General features: G+C 44.4%; 1 protein-coding gene across 3 annotated transcripts; it reads left to right on the forward strand.

The window, feature by feature from the left end:
- The first annotated feature begins 2,392 nt into the window (after positions 1 to 2,392).
- On the forward strand, positions 2,393 to 9,332 carry MARCKS (myristoylated alanine rich protein kinase C substrate). Of its 3 annotated transcripts, XM_017829850.1 has the most exons (4): positions 2,393 to 2,505; positions 3,114 to 3,222; positions 4,814 to 4,986; positions 6,112 to 9,332. In XM_017829850.1, exons 3-4 carry the CDS (start codon positions 4,888 to 4,890, stop codon positions 6,880 to 6,882), a joined length of 870 nt encoding a protein of 289 aa, XP_017685339.1. In that variant the 5' UTR covers positions 2,393 to 2,505; positions 3,114 to 3,222; positions 4,814 to 4,887; the 3' UTR covers positions 6,883 to 9,332. The 3 variants fall into 3 exon arrangements, with proteins under 3 accessions (XP_017685339.1, XP_017685350.1, XP_017685331.1); XM_017829861.1 differs by lacking the exons at positions 2,393 to 2,505; positions 3,114 to 3,222 and adding an exon at positions 3,613 to 3,640; XM_017829842.1 differs by lacking the exons at positions 2,393 to 2,505; positions 3,114 to 3,222 and adding an exon at positions 4,480 to 4,568.
- Positions 9,333 to 20,419: the final 11,087 nt, after the last annotated feature.

Genomic DNA, 20,419 nt, shown 5'->3' on the forward strand with positions numbered 1-20,419 from the left:
TGTGCACCCCAGGACACAAGGAGGTTTCCCAGCACATCCTCAGAGCTCAGAGAGTCACAATGGGAACACCAGAAAGCATACACAGGTTCAGGATTTCTGTAAACATAGGATTCCAGCTCCCAAAACCGCTCTTAGATTCACTTTCTTTAAAGGCTTGTCTGGACGAGGATAAAGGTGCATTAAAAAAAGAAAAAAGTGTCAGTGAAAACTTTTAATTAACGTGTTTTCAAAATCTCAGTGTTGGCAGGGTGTGTTGCAGTTTAGTGCATTTGCCAGCAAATGTGTTAAAATACATTTGTGTCCCAACCACGTGTGGCAAGTTAGGACATGTTTTTAAAAGTTTCGAATTTTAATAGGAGTTAAAGCATGTTCATGATAGTGGTTTTACCTTAGCCAACTGTGAGTGTCACTGATGTGTTTTCCTGGGACTCCAGTGAGCAGCTGCCATACTGGCAGGGAGCTGCTACTCAATAGCTTTCTCCTTTTCCTGAACTGTCAAATGAAAGTGCCTGTCTTTCAGGAATGGATAGAAATTAATGTTTTACACTGTATTGTGAAAAACAAATAAAAAAAAAATAAAAGCTGGATATTAGTGAGATGGGAGGTTGGGCAGTGGTTGCAGGAGTGAAGCCGTGCTTTCACAGGATTGTAAATTGCAGCTTCAGAGGACCGGATGTAAGGTCAGGATTTCTGTAGACACATAACCCATAGCGTGGCACCATGCTCAGCTGTTGTTCTAGATGTGGCCAAACACTTTGCAGGGGCAACTTTGCCTCAGCTGCTCTTGGGCCAAAAGCTATCAGCTTTTTTTCTAACCTCCCCACAGAAAGTGAGTGTAAAGTTGACATAAGTGCTACATACCATGCTTATACCTGGCTAGCTTGACTGGAAGGTTTGTGTTTATGCCTGATCGAAGTTGTAGCTACAAGGCACAGATTCAGTATTAATGACCATGAAGGCCCAGGCAAGCATCAGTAACTCAGAGTCAGCCGTGACACTGATTTTCTGGGCAGCACACTACAAAGCAGTCCACACCTCAGTCTTTCCCCTTCTCAAAAGGCAGAAGATGAAAATACCTCAGGCAAAATGTGCTGAGAGGAGTTACATTTTGGAAGAACTGAAAAAAAAGACAACTTCATCTAGGGCATGCAACACACTCTTAGAAATCAGGAGATTGGCTGTGACAAGGCCCTTAACCTTTGGAGTTGCAAAGGGAAGATGAATCCTGCTACCCCCCCTGAGAACAGGTCCCCAGCCCTGTCTCTTTGCCTTAATTTTTGGGCTCCTCTCATTTCATTTTTGAGCTGTCTCTCAGTCATGGCTGTCATGTTCTTAGAAATATTGCCACCCATGCCACAGGGTGGGGGGGGGGAAGGGAGGGAATCTGATTTTCTGCTGACACAGCTATTGTGGTAAAAGCCTTAACACAAATACACTTGACAATTGTACCACTTTTTTCAGATTCTAAATCTCCAACACCCTGTGCACGAGCAACTTTACACTCGTACCTCCTCATTCCTGCCACAGAAATGCCACAACAACTTTTTATGTGGAGGGCAAGGTAGAAAATCAGTATTCTCATATTCATAACTGATTAGTCCTGCTCCAAAACACCAGTGAGGGATTGTTTTGGTTTTTCTCCTTTCTTTCTTTCTTCCCTCCTTTCCCTTGGAAGGAGATGAAAAGATCAGGAACCTGAGTAAAGAAGAAGTTTAAGAATGAGGAATCTCCCCTCCAGTCTGTCTCTTTGCTTGGCCCATAAAGGTGTGTGTGGTGTGACACAGAGCCGATGGCTCAGGAGGTCATTCAAGGCGTTAAATCTTGCATTTGCATCTCATGTTGAAGGGTTTGGGTTAGAGATAGCTGTCCAGGTTTTACTTGAAATGGGACTGACAGCGGGAATGTACATATATTCCAGATATATTCCAGTCTCTTGTCCAGAGACTCTACAGAAGAACTTGTGGAACTAAGCACCTAGAGTAAGATCAGTCAAAGCTTTTTCTTTTTTTCTTCCTCTTTTTCTTTTCAGATTGTAAAACATTGAAATGGTTGAAAAATATATCAGAAGCATAACGCAGAGCACACGCTGTCCAAACTCCCACAGTCACTCTGTGAAATTTTTAAGTGACACTACTCTGAAATTCAGACATAAGTACGGTGGAAAGTAAAACTGCACATGACCGTGCCGGTAAAACTGCATATGCCCGTGTCGGTGAAATTGCACATACCCATGCAAGATGGACAGGTGCCTTTTAATACTGGTTGTGAAGTCCTATCGTGGTCATCCAGCAGGTCTTCTTAAGTGATCTGTTAAATCAACCAGTCTAAAAAGAAAAAAAAAACCAAAACCACCACCACCAAAACCACGATTTGCTAAATATCCAGATTAAAATGAGCAGAGAAAACACTACACGTGGAGTCCCCTTGAGCAGCGGAGGAGGATCCCGAGGAAGGGAGCTGTCTAGCTGTCCGTGCCCCACGGTAGCGCTGCCGTCACGCCACAAGGTGAGCCCTCCGCAGCTCGCTCCATCCCTTCTGCCGGTGGTGCCCGCCGCCGCACACACCGCTCCGCCACGCACAGCCGGGGCGGGGGCGGCGGCCCGCGGATCCCCGGAGAGCGGCTCCCGACACCGTTGCCCCCGGGAGCGGCCGCCGCGGTGCAGCCGCAGCTGACGCTGGGGCGGGCACGGCCGCCCTCGCCCCGCTCCGCTCCCGATCCCACCGTGGAGGCCCCACCGCCCCTCGGCCGTCGCCAAGGAAACCGCCCGGCGGCGCGGCCCCGCCGAGGGAGCCCCGGGGCGCGGTGGCGGCGCTCCCGGCACCCTCACCCTGCCGCGGGCGCTCACCCCGGCAGGGCCGGCGGCTGCCCCCCGCGGCTGCGGGTGCTGTCGGTGCGGGGAGCGCTGCCGCGGGTGGGCGTGCGGGGAGCAGCCCCCCGGGGGAGCGGGAGCTGCTGCGTCGGCCTCGGCGGGGCGGGCGGCTGCGGCCGAAACAAAGGGAGAGGCAGCCAGAGGCGGCGGAGGGGGGGCTGTGCGTGAAATGCGGCGGGTGGGAGGGAGAGTTCGCATCCACCCCATAAAAAACACCAACCATATGCCCCTTTTTGCCCCCAGGACACGAAATATTCCCTTGAGCGGCTGAAAGCAGCCGGCTGTCCTCGCCGGGATTACCGAGAGGCGGCTCTCGGCGCCTGCACGAAGCCCACCGATCCCGCCAACCCCGGTAATCCGCGGGGAGAGGGAGGTGGGAGGCTGGGCCGAGCCTCCCCGCTTCGCAGCCCTTCATTATCGGAATCATTTTAACATCCTTGTTTATAAACAAGACGCGTTCGGAGGATATTACCCGATTTAGGGAAACGATCGTTCTGACGCTCGTTTCTACTCCTTAAAAGGGGATGGGGGTGTCGAGGAAACGGGGGAGGGGGTCGGAGGGGGGGGCTCTGGGCCAGCCTTCCCCGCATCACAGCGCGGAGGGAGGGAACCGCCCCGCTCCCCGCACACACTGCCCCCTCCCCTGAGAAAGAAAATCAGTGGGGTCCGTGATATTTCACCCACCCCAGCGCTGCTAAGCGCTCCAGATCACCGTTAATTCGCGTGCATCGCGTTTCGGGATGCATCTTATTCGAGGGTTTAAATTCAACGTAAATAGACGCTCGGGGCTGGGGTTTGGGAAAGCGCGAATCTTTCCCTGATAACGTCCTTCGCCCACTACTTCAGTGCATGGAAATGTAATCGTAAAGTGGGTCACCGCCTCAGAAAATACTTTAAAAACACAAATCAGGAATAATCAGACAGCAGAATTTAATTAGAGCCCTAGGCTAATCACAAAATATTTTATTCCAAGCCAATATCGCTGTGGGGGAGGGGTCCGTTTCTGCTCTGGCAGCGGCTCCTGCCGCCGCTGCTTTAGCGTTTGAAACATCTGGCCTACAGACCTACTAATTTCGACTCGTGATCTCGTTCGATGAAATCCGACCTACGTGGTTCGAATACCTTCCAAATTGGGGGCGATTTAACAATCGCGACCAATTAAACCCAGGGAAGAAAAGAATAAAAAAACCCCAAAGGGGGTAAAAAAAAAAAAAAAGCAAGCAGCAAATCCCCTCCTTCCCTCTCCCCCGCCCGGGGCTCGCACACACTATCTGTTGCTCTCTCACGGCGGCAGCGGGCGGGGGCGTACGGCGGGGCCGGGACGCTCTCACTCACACTCGCACTCGCACTCACCCGCACGCCCCTCGCACCATTGTCCTTGCCCGCCCGCCCCGCTCTTTCGGCGTGTTTTGTTCGCGGCCCGGCGCGGGTCCCGGCGCGCCCGCCCGCGCCGCGGCGGAGCGGAGCGGCACATTCATTATCGGCCGGGGGCCGATTTCAAACCGCTGCCATCGCGGCTCCATTGTTCGCCGGGCGGGCGGGCCCCGCCCCCCTTTGTGCGCGCCGGCCGCGATTGGCCGGCGGCGGGCGGAGCGCTGCCGTCACCGCTCGGGAAGCCCATTCATCTGTGCACTTGGGCGTTGGACTCCGCATCTTATTAGCAACCAGGGAGATTTCTCCATTTTCTCCTTGTCTACAGTACGGCTACAAATCTGGGATTTTTTATTACTTCTTTTTTACTAAACTTGGGCTCCTTTTTTTTTTTTTTTTTTTTGCTCGACTTTTTCCTCCCTTTTTTTCCCCTCCCTCCTGTGCTGCTGCTTTTTGATCTCTTCAACTTTAAATTTTTTAAAAGGAGTGCATTATAATCGGTTCTGTTCTCTCTTCTCTTTTTTTTTCCCCTCTGGTGTGTGTGTGTGTTGCTGCTGCTGCTGGTCGCCCAGTATTTATACCAACCCAACGCTCTTTGTTTCCCCTCCTTTTGGATCTGTTGAGTTTCTTTGTTGAATAAGACAGCATGGGTGCCCAGTTCTCCAAGACCGCTGCAAAGGGCGAAGCCTCCGCCGAGAAACCTGGGGAAGCAGTGGCTGCATCTCCATCCAAGGCGAATGGACAGGTAAAAAACCAAACAAACAAACAAATTAAAAAAAAATATTAAATCTACTCCTTTTTTTAAGCCAACTTCGACGGACTCTCTTTCGCATCCTGTTTGATTCTTCTTCCTTTGATGCCCCAGTGGCACATTCAATGGAGAATACGGTCGATCCTTTTATCTTTGCAACTCGAGGCAAAGGAATAATTTCTTTATTTTGGTTAAACGGGCTTGGCTTTGAATGATTCGTTCCTTTATCTTTCCTGCGGGGGGCGGGGGCAGGGTTCTTTCTTTTTTTTTTTTTTTTTCTTTTTAAATCCCTCGTGTATTATGGTGGAGTGTCCCAATGGCTCGTAAACGGAAGGATCTTACACCTTGGCTTGGCTTTTCTGCCCGCTTAACCTGCTCCCGAAGACGCTCGGTGACTCGCGCGAAACGCTTATCGTGGTGGAGCAGGATGGCTGTGTAGTAGCGGGGGCCGGAGCCGCCGGACGGGGGGCTCCGCAGGCATCCCCCTCGGGCAGGACTGGGGGCTGGGGGCTGCGCCGCCTGCCCCGTCTGTGGCAGCTCCGCCAGTGGCTTGGCAGCCTCGGGGCACGGCTTTCTGTCACCCACCGCCCCTTCCCCACGCGTGAGCCGGGCTGGCCGTGCCCCCGCTGCCCCGCGCAGCAGCGGCGGCGTTGCGGGCAGCCACCCCCCGCCGCCCCCGCAGCTGCCGCCCGGGGCAGCCAGCCGCGCTCCGGGCGCCTGAGAGATGCAAATGCGGCGTGAGCGGGGGGGGGGGACGGGGGGCGGGGGCGCTTCGCCACACCGCTCGGGTGCGGAGGGGCCGCGGCGGGCGGGGGGCCGGGGCCGGGCCCGGCGAGCTTTGTTCGCCTTCCCCGCCCCGCGCCGCCGCCGCGGCTGGACGGGGCGCGCCGGGGGCGGGTGCGCGGCGCCGCCGCCGCTCCGTAGAACCGCGGCGCCCTCTGGCGGCCGTCGCGCGTCCCGCCCGCCGCCGGGGGCGCCCGGCCCGGCCCGGCGGAGGGCGCGGCGTTCGAACCGCGGGAGCGGGAACCGGGAGAAGCGAGGCCGGCGGGCGGGGAGGGCGCGTCCCGCCCCACACACACCCTCCGGTCACCGTCGGTAACCCTGGTCGCTGTCTTGCAGGAGAACGGCCACTTGAAGGTGAACGGCGACGCCTCCCCCGCAGCGGCGGAGGCGGGCAAGGAGGAGGTGCAGGCGAACGGCAGCGCGCCCGCCGAGGAGACGGGCAAGGAGGAGGCGGCCTCGTCGGAGCCCGCCTCCGAGAAGGAGGCGGGAGAGGCGGAGAGCACCGAGCCGGCCTCTCCGGCGGAGGGCGAGTCCTCCCCCAAGACTGAGGAGGGCGCGACCCCCTCGTCCAGCAGCGAGACCCCGAAAAAAAAAAAGAAGCGCTTTTCCTTCAAGAAGTCCTTTAAGCTCAGCGGCTTCTCCTTCAAGAAGAACAAGAAGGAGGCCGGCGAGGGGGGCGAGGGCGAGGGCGCCGCCGCCGCCGCGGAAGGCGGGAAGGAGGAGGCGGCGGCCCCCGAGGCGGCGGGCAGCGAGGAGGGCAAGGCGGCCGCCGAGGAGCCGTGCGCGGCCGGTAGCGCCGAGCCGGCGAAGGAGGAGGCGGGGGACTCGCAGGAGGCCAAATCGGACGAGGTCGCCCCCGAGAAGGCGGCGGGAGAAGAGGCCCCGGCGGCGGCGGCGGCGGCGGAGGAGCAGCAGCAGCAGCCGCAGCAGCCGCAGCAGGCAGCGGAGGGGAAGGCGAAGGCGGCGGAGGAGGCGGCGGGCGCCGGCGCCGCCACGAGCGAGGCGGGCAGCGGCGAGCAGGAGGCGGCCCCCGCGGAGGAGCCGGCGCGGCAGGAGCCCCCCGCCGAGAGCAGTCCCGAGGGACCCGCCGCCGAGTCGGCGGAGTAGTAAGCGCCGCCGCCGCCCCTCGCCGACGGACTTTTCTTCCCCCCTGTTTGTTTGTTGGAGTGGTGCCAGGTACTGGTCTCGGAGAACTTGTCTACAACCAGGGATTGATTTAAAAGATGTCTCGTTTCTTTTTTTTCTCTCCCCCCGCAGCTCCCATCTCAAATCGTTGTGTGTTGCCGCCATTCCAACGGGCGGAGGGGGGCCCCCCTCCGCCCTCCTCTCCCACCCTCTATATTTTGGGGTTTTTGGGGTTTTTTTTTCATCAGTATTAACATTTTGTTTTGGTTGGTTCGGGTTTTTTTCTCTTTTTTAAATTTTTTTTTTTGTTCTGGTTTGTTTGTTGTTTTGTTTTTTTTTTTTTTTAATTTCATACTTTGCAACTCTCTTCATATTATAAAACTTTTGCCGATCGGTCTATGGACATGCCCATATATGAAGGAGATGGGTGGGTCAATAAGGGATATCAAATGAAGTGACAGGGGCCGCAGTGGGGAACCCGGGGCGCGCAGCCCTTGCCGGGAGCGCGCCCCGTCAGAAATGATGTAAGGGGTTAGTCTTTTTTTTAAAAGAAAGTTATTACGATGTATTTTGTGAGGCAGATGTTCTATAAGGTTTACAACACTACAAGTCTTGATTAAGAAGGAAAGGAAAAAGGAAAAAAAAATAAAAAATAAAAATCAATACCCAGATAAAGAGATCATAGTCTTAGGAATTCATTTAAACCATAGGAACTTTTCACTTATCTCATGTTAGCTGTATCAGTCAGTGATTAAGTAGAAATACAAGTTGTATAGGCTTTATTGTTTATTGCTGGTTTATGACCTTAATAAAGTGTAATTATGTATTACCAGCAGGGTGTTTTTAACTGTGACTATTGTATAAAAAAACAAATCTTGATATCCAGAAGCACATGAAGTTTGCAACTCTTTCCACCCTGCCCATTTTTGTAAAACTGCAGTCATCTTGGACCTTTTAAACACAAATTTTAAACTCAACCAAGCTGTGATAAGTGGAATGGTTACTGTTTATACTGTGGTATGTTTTTGATTACAGCAGACAATGCTTTCTTTTCCAGTTGTCTTTGAAAATAAAGAAAAACTCTTCAGATGCAATGTTTTTTTTTGTGTAGCATCTTGTCTATCATGTTTTTGTAAATACTGGAGAAGCTTTGACCAATTTGACTTAGAGATGGAATGTAACTTTGCTTACAAAAATTGCTATTAAACTCCTGCTTAAGGTGTTCTAATTTTCTGTGAGCACACTAAAAGCGAAAAATAAATGTGAATAAAATGTATAATTTGGTTGTCTTTCTTTTATGGATACTCTGGTAGCTTAAAGGGACTAGCCAGTATTGCCTAAATTTGTAGAAAGTTGTGTGTGCTGTTAGCGTTAGCTTTGAAAACTTCCTGAATCCTGGACTCTCTTATACTGTGCATCTTACAGAGAAACTGTGCAGTGCACCAGGTAATTTGTAGGCTTTTCTGGCTTTAAAAAGAAGAGTGGAAGGCAATCTGAGCATGTACAGTATATATGTTTCTCCTGTCCAGGGTCCATCTTGCTTTTAAGACCAGAGGTATCCAGCATATGAGAATCTTGCCTCTTGAGGAAAATAAGATTTAATTTGAATTGCTTAGGGTGGGGCAATGAAATTTTTATGCCGAGTTGCTTAAAAATTAAGCTCTAGAACAGATGTCCCACTTAAATCTTAGTATGCTGGTCCTACTTTGGTACCTAGACTATTAGCTTGAAAACCTTAGCCTGGAAGGAGAAAAGGGAAATTAACACTGCCATTCTGCTCAAAGTAATTAAAAGCAATATTTTCTTTTTTTCCTCAAGTGCTACTCCCAAGTCCAGGTGAGTTTCAAAACAGATTTCCAAATTTGTCTATAAAAAAATCACTTGGTGCTTGCTTTTTAATTGTTAGGCTTTTTGGCTAATTTCCAGCATATTGCTCAGGGCATATTATGCCTTAATAAAACAGTGAGTTCATATAAGAAAAGCAGCAGTGGTGTTTGGAGGGTGGAAATTGATTCAAGAAAGTGTTGCTTCTAAGTTTATAGGAGAAAGTTTAGTGTTACACTTATTTGCTTCCACCTACATTTTCAGCAGAAACTCTTTGGAAGCAATTATGATTCATTTTATGAGAAAATGGCACGTTAGCACCTTGTTCCCTAAAGAACAAAGCCTAAACTGAATGAAGTATAGTAGATTTCCTGCTGAATGCATACTTCTTTTTGTTTTGGTTTGGGGTTTTTTTCTGTCGTTGTTTGTTTGGGGTTTTTTTTGTTTGGTTTTTTTTTGGTGGTTTTTTTTTTTAATTCAGCTGTCTACCATTTTAACTTTGGCTTGTATGTACTCTAGTTGCCCTGGTATTTCTCTATAGCTTTAGAAATGTATTGAAACTATGCTATAATTGCTGAGGGACAAAAATAAATGGATGTAAAACAAGATCCTCCACACCAGTGTCATTCTTGGAGTACATGTGTTTGAAGTCTAGTGCATAACTTCTTTGCTAAGGGGTTTTTATAACATGGCTGTAAAAACCTGTTCTGAGACGCATGATGTCTTGGCCGTAGAGTCAATGTCTCTTTTTAATAAATATATATATATATTTAAATCTAAGGATTCTTAAAGAGAAGTCTGAATTTCTTCTTTTTTTTTCTTTTTTTTTTCCAAACTGTATGTGTACATATGAAGAAAATAATTGCTAGTAAAGTTCTTTTTCAAATTTTTTCTTCTCAAACTTTCATGTTCTTTCCTCACCCAGCTGATGTTGTCTGAAGTGCTTCCTATTCCTGGGGGTGCAGAATTGCTCCTGCCCCAGGAAGCCAGGCTTCTGGCTTGGGGCTTTGTCATTCCGTGGCTTGGCTTGACTTGAAATATCTTTCCAAATCCTAACACTACTAGAGTTACAAAAATACATCTTAAGAATGCCAGTTGCATCTGCTCTTCTGGTCCCAGCAATGATACCAGTTTTCTGCTGTATGGTTCAAGAAGATGGGAGTCAAGGCTTGAAGTAGTGGAAATGGAGGAGTTTTGAAATGCTTCCTCCTGCCAAAAAATTGTGCAAGACCATCCTTCCTTGGTCCCCAAGGGACTGAGTAGTGACTTCTGTGCAATTGTGGAATATCCTTATTTACGTCCAAGGAAAATGAAGGAGCTGGGTGTTCTGGTGACTGGTCAGGTCGTTCATATTCTTACTGAGAAAGCTTTATACTTTTTTTTTGTTGCATTGATTGCCTCGATGAAAATGCTAATTATAATGAGTATTGTAATTTCAACAAATTGTCTTGGAATGTATGTGGGTTTAAAATGTGTGATTTCAAACTGATTTTCCTATTTTTGGGTTGCTGTGGTTCTTTTGAAGCAGAATGTTATTATTGCTATGAACAAGGTAACTTCTGTTGTGCTGAAACAATGTCATATTTTTCGGTAAAACGTGCACTGGAATCTAATTTTGCCTGACTAGTGGCTCTAGAGATTTACTTATTTTATGTTTATTTACTTAAACCAACCCAACAGTCTTCCTTGTTTAATAATATAACTTGGCTGTACAAAAATCCTTTCAAATTTCATGCCTACCTTGGTAATATCTAAACTTCATTTCAAACTCCAAATCACAATGTCTAACTTCAAGTACTCCTCTTTTGTATCTGGTCCTGATATATTCATGTAGAGACTTTGCCTTCAGGCAAGGAAGCAAGGCAAGAAAAGCGAAAGGCAAGCTGGGTCAGGAAAGTGGAGCCTAGGCTTTGGCTTCTGCTGGAGTGCCATCACCTTCCTGCTTGTGTACACAATCCCTGGATACAAATCAAGTCTTCATATATCAACTTCTGACATACCTAAAAACTCCTGTTGGTTGTATTAGATGCAAATGTTGCATATGTGAGTATTTTATGCCTTTATTATGATGTTGTCTGTGTTTTAAGAATGTTTTTTGTTACATACTACTGTTTGAAACACCTAACCCTTAACTTCACTTGCAGACGATTAGATGAAGGTAAAAGGTTTTCATCTGTTTTGATTGGGTTTTTCTAAGTTGTAAGTCTTTTTTCTAAGTTGTAAGTCTTTCTATATTGTCTTTTAAAAAAAAATCTAGAATAATACACATTCCAGTCTAAAGGTGTAATGCTGGGTAATGGTTTCCTGTGAATTTGGCCTTTGTGCTATTTGTATAGTGAAAGAGTAGTAAAAGGTCATCATTGGTGATACTGGACTCCTTTCAGTGTTCATTTGTTTTAAGAGACTGAGATAACATGTGTTTTCCATAATGATGTAGCTTAGTTGAAAGCATCCTGATTCTAGCTTATGACAATTTTTTTTTTTTTACCATGCTCAGGTCACTGAGATACAATAAAACAGGTACTTTGGTTCCTGAAGTAAGCAGCAAGTAAAGAATGGTATATTGTTTATAATGTACTGTAGACAGTGGGGGTAATTTCTTCTCTTTACAAATCTGGGGTCTTCAGATAATTGGCAATGAATAGAAACTATTGGCATTGCAAGGAGTCCAGCAGGGCAGACAGAGGCAAGCAGGCCAGGCAGCCTCCTGTTACTCTAAGAAATGAATGTAAGAGGTCTTACTACAAAGTACGAGGTTACTGACTGACTGTGCATCAGCTTGCCCTAGGGAGAGCCAGTGTGGTGGTGAGCTTCTAAGGCCTGTTGCTTGTTAGGGGACTGTTAGGGAAGATGCAGCAGCATGTTTCATGGTACGTTTACTGAGACAACTGTTGAGATCGTTCTGAAGTGGGAGCACTGCCTATTGGGAAGATCGGAGGAGGGTTGGCAGTGGGGTCAAAATGGCAGTTATACCTAAACAGATCAGTGACCAAAATATTGACCTGTGAATAAAGTACAGGGATAGGAATATGTAAGTTTGTCCTGTATTACTGAGTACACTTGCTATATGAAAGCAAGAGACTCGGACTCAGAATGCCCCTTTTTAAGGATATCAATACTGTTATCTGATGAAGGTGATATAAAACTTCAGTTAATGTGTTTAGAATGTTTTGAAGTCTTGAAGAGGGTTACAAGTATTATTTATACATCTTTGCCCTCAGTCTTTGCTGTAGGAAGGCATGTTTACCCAGAACAGGAACAGGATTACCAAGATACTGGCTGAAACGGGACATAAATATTTGCAGTTAGAAAGTCCCAAACAAGATACATGGAATGTTAGTTCTCGAAAATATGATGAATTTAGATAAGTAGCAGAGAAATTATTCAATTACATTCAATTAAAAGGGGGGGGGAATGGGAGGAGGGGAGGGTGTTCTTACTTTAATTTTTTATTTTTTTTTTTACCTAACAGAATTCTGATTTTAGAACAGCAAGTACAGGGAAACATTACTGGTGGTGTATGCGTTTTTATCACCAAGCAGGTAAATATTCCAGGAGTTAGGATTCTTAGGATAGTTCTTGTGGCCATGTGTATGATAACCTGCATTAGAAGAGTGCTGGAGAGGGAATGTTTTGAGTCAAGCCATGCTACCTTCTGAGATCTTTTCCAGCACCACAGTTGATACTGTTGGTATGAAAGTATTTGATAGCTACTCTTTCCAAAGACCATAGTGACTAGAGATTTATTTTTAGATACAGTCCAAACTAGACTTTGTCTCCTGAAGTTCACACCTTAGTTTCTAAAAAATAGAGAGAGAAAATAAAATACCTATGGATCTATTGGTAAGGTAAATCGTTCTTGCTGAGTAGCTCTAATAGCTGCAAGAAATTACTTGCTAGCCTATATTGGAGTAGTTATCTCTATGAAACTTGGTATGTAGAACCTGAATATTTTAAATTAATTTGATGACACAAAAACCATGCTTACAAGGGTCATCTTCTGTTCAAAGAAAGCTGAAACCATCCATCCTCACTGGAAAAGAACCATTTCAAACCAGTAAATTAAGTCCTGTATAGGCAGGGCCTTTACAGAAGAAGAATGACAGAAAAAAGAAACCGACCACCAACCTTTAGGACCTAAAGGAAGAAACTGGTTTTTTCTACCCCTTTGGAGCAACACTGTCATAGGTGTAAAGTACTCCCTTTCTGTCTTCAAAAAAAATATAATTTAATTATGTGAGGCACTGTTTCCACTGGACTGCAGAGCCATGCTCCTTCCAAAAACCACCAATGAAACCAAGTCCAAAATTGATGAAGGTAACATTTTTCGGGAATGAATCATTAGGCCACTCACGAAATCCCACATTGGAGTTCAGGAGCCTGTGAAAGCAAATTTACCAGATATGGCACCTCTGAGGAGACTGGATAGCTAATATTTTCCATCTTGGTAATCAATCAAAATGGCAGAAATTGTGGACTGATACTCAGAATACAGGAAGGAACATGACTTTATTTGATTTTTTTCCTCTGGTGCTATTTTTGCATATACATATGGTTTTGCTTTCTAATAAATATCCAGGAAAATAATTTAAAACAGTGGAGTGAGAATATTTCCAACATTTCTCTGAATCCTTTCTCCTGGATGTTTTTATACAGGTATATTTGAAAATTGTTATTTTATTCTGATGTTTAACAACTTTGTGAGTTAATGCTTACATGGAAAACATGTCAAATGTGTACTAAATTAGATAACAAATTTTGTAAAGGACTCATTTTGGCCTCATTCTGTTCTCATCATGATCTGTGAGAGGGAAGTTAAACTATGCAATGCGCTTATAAAATTCCCCCATAAATGTTGCTAATGATAAGAGAAATACATTTGATTCTTCCATACAGCATCCACCTGGAATCCACATAAAATGGTGTGTAATAAAGGGACAAGAAAGTGATTGTTTTCGCATGAAATAAGAGACTGAAGACCCGCAGGACTACACTAGCAAAATGGACAGGAGCATTTTCATATGTTGCTGTCATGAATGACAAAATGAAATGCCACTGGAAACTTAGCCTCATTATTATATATGTGAGAGTTTATACCCTGGAGGTTCACACCAGTCCTGGCTTCCTCTACCTCCATCACATGGAATCTGTCTAATACTTAACATTGAAGTGATGGTGCAGAAACGTATTCAAAACCCCATCTGGATAAGTTGTCAGAAAAGTTTGCTATTTTCAATGTAAAAACAGTACTTTTTGGTCATCACTGATGTCCACTGAAAGCTGTGTTATCTGGTGAATTTTTTGCCTTTGTGTTGCCTGCACAGAAAATTGTCATTTCAAGATCGTAATGTTTTTGATGTTATCATAAATTTGGCCAAAGGGGAGAAAGAAGGAGAAAATATCTTTCAAGCGATGTTAGAATAGGACCATCAGCTTTAACAAGCAAAGAGATTCAAAGCCAACTGTCCTCTATTTAAATCGCAGTGCAAATCTAATCTAATCTGATCTAAAGAGGCTTTAGGGCCTTGATTCGCACATCGTTTTTGTTATTGCATACATGTTATGATAGTCATTATTTTAATAATCTGTGGATATGTAGAAGTAGAAACAAAATAGTGTTTCTGAAGTTTCCCTACTCCTAAATACTTCACAGAAGGTGTACCAGGTTTAACTGCAAGAAGCAATTGTTGGAGAAACATTCTGCATGGCTCTGTCACATAGAGATGCAGAAGAGGGAAGTGCTAAGTTGTTCCTGAGGACTTTAGATGAAATAATACAGTGTTTATCTTTTGTGACAAAGATAGAATGAGGACACTTGTAGCATAACTCTTCAGGAAAGGCACACAAGTTCAAATGAGACTTAAAAGGGAGCTGAACATCAGATGTTCCCAGCAGCACTTGAGTGAAGCAACATACATGTAAGAAATGCACCATTTGCAAGGGAAACTGGACATCTTAAAATTTTGCATACTTCAGGCTTCCTTTCGCATGAATCTGCTGCATTAAAGGCTGTTGAGTTGCAGGCGACAGTGACATGGACAGCTGGGAAGGAATCCCGAAGGAGGAGCATGGCGGGGGACCGCTTCTGAACAGCAGCGTAAACAAAAGTTCATTTCTGTACTACTACTACAATTAGGAAATATTTATATTGTGATACAGGCTTAAAAGGCCAAGATTAAATATGAGTCTTGCTTGTGCCAGGCACTGTGTAAACATNCTACTCTGAAAAAGCTTCCAGGCTAAATGCAGAAAGGTTAGGCTGCTTCACTTCCTACCATTGTTAGAATCACATTTCTATTTGTCTTGTTCAAGATTTTGAAGGGAGAGGGAATAAATTACCAACTTCCTTTTTTTTTCCTCCCCTCCCCCCCCCCCCCCCGATGTTATTTGCAAGTTTCTTTTCTCACTTCATGCTCTTTGCCTTCATAAAAGTGGAACTGTGATACGGAAAGCCTTGCCATCAGAGTACAAGTGGCCAGGGCATTTTTATGGCTACACATAGTCATGGGCATTGTAAGCAATAAGATTAATTTAGAAGTGGCTCTTGAGTAAAAAGATCAAGCAGCCCAGAAACAATGGAATGTAGTTTGAAACAGATTATCGGTAGCTCTCTAGTGACACTTTGAGGCCATTTTTATGTACTGAAACTAATATACTTTTCACTCGGAGTGGCTGTTTTGAACACTGGTGCAATTCCCAGTGTGGTTTTTTTCGGAAAGGAGGGAAGGTGCCTAGTTTAGGGAGAATATTTGCATTTAGATATATGATTTTTCTTTCAAAAGCTGTTCATTCTTTATCAAAAGCTATCCTCAACTTTATTAAATATTGTCATGTTCAAGTACAGAAATGAAGATTCTTCATAGATTTTGTTTTTTATTTAAAAAGTACCTTAACACCCTAAATTTTCCAGTATAATTCGAGATTCCTAAGAGTATTTAGATATTCACTCTATCCAAATTTTGTTTCAAAACTACAGATAACCGAAGAAAATATGGAACTACTTAGAATGGAACTACCTGGAAATTGGTTCAGATAAATAATCTGGAATGCTGTGAGTCCTCATGAACCAGCAGCCTGATAAGCTGAAGTGCATGTGTATATTGTGCATTAAATAGAAGAAAAAGCATGTTTATTAGAGATTTTTGATATTTATTTTCATATGGCATTGGAAAAAAAGTGACCTCATTGGTTTGTAAAATTGATTGTATTCACTGTATTTCCTAGCACACTCTGCCAAATCTATCAGAGACACTTACCTGAAAATCACAAGTTTAAAAACTTCTCCAACCTTTCCTCTAATGTAGACAGGAATGGTAGTGCCTGATGACATTTTCACCATGATGTTGCATAAATCAGCTAAAGTGGTAAAAATGCTTGTGGTTTGGCTATATTTACAGTCTCTGTATTGCTAGTCACATGGGAGACCTAAGGGAGGGAATTTCCCTAAAATTGTTGTAGCCAATGTAACCACTGAGACACCTAGCACTTGTTGCTACCAAGAGCGTTAAACTTCGAAAACTCTATCTACAACATGCCAAGGTGTGTGTGTGGGGGGGAAATAAGTTAAAAGAATAATTTTTTAAAAAGTAATTAAAGGGTTTCACACAACTTTAGGAACTTAGCCAAACAATTTCTGAGTCATTAGTGAGAACTTTTGGCAGCAAAAAGAAATAGGATAATCTGGACAATTAGAGAAGAATAAATACCATACCTGTTTTAGATATAGTTTCACAAAAGATCTGGGAAAAAAAAAGATAGAGGAGTGAGAAAATAAGGTTGAGGAGAGTAAAAACAAAAAGACAGGGACCAGCAGAAGGACAAAGAGACATGGATGTTGAGTGGAACCAGAACACTGAAATAAGGACTAGAAAAATTACAGATAAAGCAGCCAACTAAGGTAACTGAAAATACACTAGAGCAAATGTATTTTTAGGTTGATAAAATAGTAAGAAATAGTCGGGATCAGATTCACAAGGGTAAACTATTTCAATTTAATGTTATTTTCATTTCTGACAGTGTACCCAGCCTAGTAGTTCCATGGGAGTCAGGAGCTGTAATAGATCTTTACTTCAGTAATATTTTTTATGCTGTCCTGTGCCACATTCTCATAAACACAGGGAAATAAGATCTAGGAAGATAGATGCTGAGCAAATTCAAGACCTAAAAAAATAACCTCAAGATATAACAGTCAATGGTTTGCTGCTATACTGGGAGGACTGGAAGTTCATACAGAAGGGAACTCAGAATACTAGGGGACTTAACGTGGCAATAAACATGAGACAGACATGATCCAAAAATCAAGCAGAAGTTCAGCAAAGGACTATGATTCAGGAAAAGAAATCTAATTCAGAAACAGAACATGGGGACTACCCAGGCAACAGGAAAGGAGCCTGGGGCCAAGATGGTTCACAGTCAATATCAGTCAAGCATTAGTGCAGTGGTAAGGGACCAATAGGGTTGTTTTGAGCATCTTTTAAAAACATACACTTTAAGAACAATCTTGGGCAATATGGAAATTGCCTAAGGCAACACACAAGCTTTACCTAGAAAAGAGATGGTTTTGTGTACTACAGGCAAGAAGAGGTTTGGAGGACTAGGATTTAGTTGTAATTTAGGTTATAATAAAGAGAAATCAGTTGTTCTCTGTGTCAGCTGGAGGCAGGACAAAAAATAATTAGTATAGTTTGTAAGAAAGAGGATATTGCTTAAGTTTTAGGAAAGGATTTCTGACTACAAGTATAATTCAATGGTCTAACAGATTACACAATAGGAACATTGTGGAAAAGCTTCTTCCCTGTGGAGGTTTGAGGTTAGAACAGATAATCTGAAAGGTACAGTCTGTCTTTATCCTACATTAATGCCAGTGGTTGTCAAAACGTATAGCTCAAGATCCATTCCCTCCCTATATATCTTTGCTTTAGAATTTTAATTCAATGGAGTGATTTCCAAAAAGTCTTGAGAGACCAGGGAAAGCTTTGTCTTGTGCTTCAGTAGAAGTTAAACTGTTGTACAGGAAAGGGAGGGTACAATAACAGTTGTCCAGAATTTATCTCATGAGATACATATGTATAAACATCCAACTAAATAAAAATACACATGCACTAACAGAGCCACATATTATTCTTAATGCAGTAATCAGTGAGGTCTCTAAGCAGAAACAGATTCTGGAAATAAATCAATTTTTTAAATATTTATTTTATAGTATAATATTTTGTTACATGTTAACTATTCAGTCTAAGAGGTGGATTGTGTTGAGTTAGGTGTTATACACTCACAGCAAAAATTAGAACCCCCTTAAAATCTATAGCCTATATAGAAAAAAGTTGCAAGCAAAACAGCACCAAAGTATTACCATTCTGATTTCATGAGAAGGAACTGGTTTTCCCGTAGGAATGTCCCTGTCCTTTAGAATCTGGCATTGAACCATCTGAATTTTTTGTGGTGACCAAAGATACAAGGACTGTTTGCTAAATTTAGCAGTTTACATATCTACAAGTGTAGATATATATTATAATCTACGATGGATGTGCAGTAGTGTTATACACCTAAATGGTATTGTAGAGTGTAACTGTGCACAGTGGCAAACATGTCCGTAACATGTTGCCCAATAGCAGAGATTAATAAGAAAATAACCCTTTTAAACAAAGAGAAAGAGAGATGCTCGTCATTTTTCATTGAATTCTCCCTTTTGGTCTGATTTTTGGGTACTAAAACTGATCCGCTTTTTCATAGTTTATCCTTTTATACATAAACTCTATATAATATAGTGTGTATACAAAAACTACATATGTATATATATATACATATAAAGAGAGTCTACAACCAACTTGCTTACCTCACTGTACTAACCAGATTTGAACAGGCTGTGGGTTTCGGCCTACATTTTGTTAGGTGTCTCATCAGTACTTCATTTGATGTATTATATCTACCCAGGATACACACTACTTCATTTGATGTTTTCTCCTAGTGTATACATTTTAACACTCTCTTCTGAGTGTAAGTGGTCTTATTTCAAGGGAAATTCAGGCACCTGCTGCTGTACATGTATTTTCATTAATCACCAAAGTGCCAGCAGGGAGAATGGTGATTTCCATCACTCCATGAGCAGTAATCAACATGGTTTGATCAAGGTGGAGACTTACATCAGATGATCTCAGACTCCTGTCAGTCTCAGCACTTCAGAATAAACTTGGTTTTCCCTTTCTTTCTTTTAAAGTATCAAAATTTCTAATTTATTCACTAAAATAACATACAGGAATATGATTTAAGGATCTCTGTTATGAGCCCAAGTAGTGGGTTGACCTTGGCTGGACGGCAGATACTCACTACAGCTGCTCTCTTACTCCCCTCTGCAACTGGACAGAGGAGAGGAAAAAAAACCAGCAAAGGATTCATGAGTTAAGAGCTGAGAGAGGTCACTTACTGATCACCATCACAGGCAAAAGAGACTCAAAGTGGGGATATTAATTAAATTTATTACTAACAGGGTCAGAGCAAAAGAGTGAGAAGTAAAATAATCTTAAAAACACTTAACCCCCATTCCCCATCCCCCTGCACTGCTGTCAGGGAGGAGGGAGAACATAGAAGGAAGGAAGAGTGGGGGGTAATGGTCAGTTGTTGTTTCTGCCACTTCTCAGGGAGAGGAGTCCTTTCCCTGCTCCCGTGGGGTCCCTCCCATGGGAGACAGTCCTTGATGGACCTCTCTGCCATGAGTCCATCCCACAGGCAACAGTTCTTCACAAACTGCTGTCCTGTGGGTTGCTTCTCCATGGGGTGCAGCCCTTCATAAATGAGCTGTACTGGTGTGGGTCCCCCACAGGGGTGACAAGTCCTACCCAGGAAAAACCTGCTCCAGTGTGGGCTTACTTCTCCATGGGCTGCAGCTGGATCTCTGCACCCCGATGGTCCTCCGTGGGCTGCAGGGGCACAGCTGTTCCACCACGGGCTGCAGGGGCCTCAGCTCCGGCACATGGATAAACTCCTCCCTTTCCTTCTGCACTGACCTTGGTGTCTATATTGTTGTTCCCATGTTCTCACTCTGCTCTTCTCTGGCTGGAATTTTCACCTGTGCAACAACCTTCTGTTCTCAAATATGTTATCACGGAGGTGTTATTATCACTCCTGATTGGCTTGGCCTTGGCCAGCAGCAGGAAGCCCATCCTGGAGCCCGCTGGCATTGGCTCCACCAGACAGGGGAAGCTTCTAGCAGCTTCTAACAGAAGCCACCTCTGTAGCACCCCCAGGCTACCAAAACCCAGCCACAGAAACCCACTACAGCCCAGTTTCTTCTTAAAACAAGGAAATACAAAGTACAAGGCTAATGTTGAGAAACTGTCAAAAATAAAGTTACGTATGAAAACTTTACTTGAGTTCTTTTAACAAACAGGGTTTTCATGGAAACTTTCATAATGTCATCCTAAACATGAAGGTCTCTTTGTAAATATACCTGCAGCAGCCAGCACAGGAGTTTCAGTAGTACTTCCCTCTCATGTGCCTATAACCATCTGAGACGTGGTTATTTAAGTAGTAGATCAGCAAAGAAAACTAATGCACTGTTCCTCAGAACTGAACAGAATGAGGTTGACGTCTCTTACATCTTCCATCCCTATAATTCAGGTGACAAAGTAGAAATGAAGAAGAGACAGGACTGTTCTGTGCTCAAAGCACTGAACTGGAGTCCCAGGAAAATGTGCTC

Source organism: Lepidothrix coronata, unplaced genomic scaffold (genome assembly GCF_001604755.1).
Source record: "Lepidothrix coronata isolate B3197 unplaced genomic scaffold, Lepidothrix_coronata-1.0 Scaffold5, whole genome shotgun sequence".
Taxonomy (NCBI): Eukaryota; Metazoa; Chordata; class Aves; order Passeriformes; family Pipridae; genus Lepidothrix; species Lepidothrix coronata.

What these genes read in the sequence shown, in the direction of transcription:
- MARCKS (XM_017829850.1), top strand. Translation starts at nt 4,888, where the DNA reads ATGGGTGCCCAGTTCTCCAAGACCGCTGCAAAGGGCGAAGCCTCCGCC. An exon ending in CATCCAAGGCGAATGGACAG is followed by an intron (nt 4,987 to 6,111) that starts GTAAAAAACCAA and finishes GCTGTCTTGCAG; the next exon opens with GAGAACGGCCACTTGAAGGT.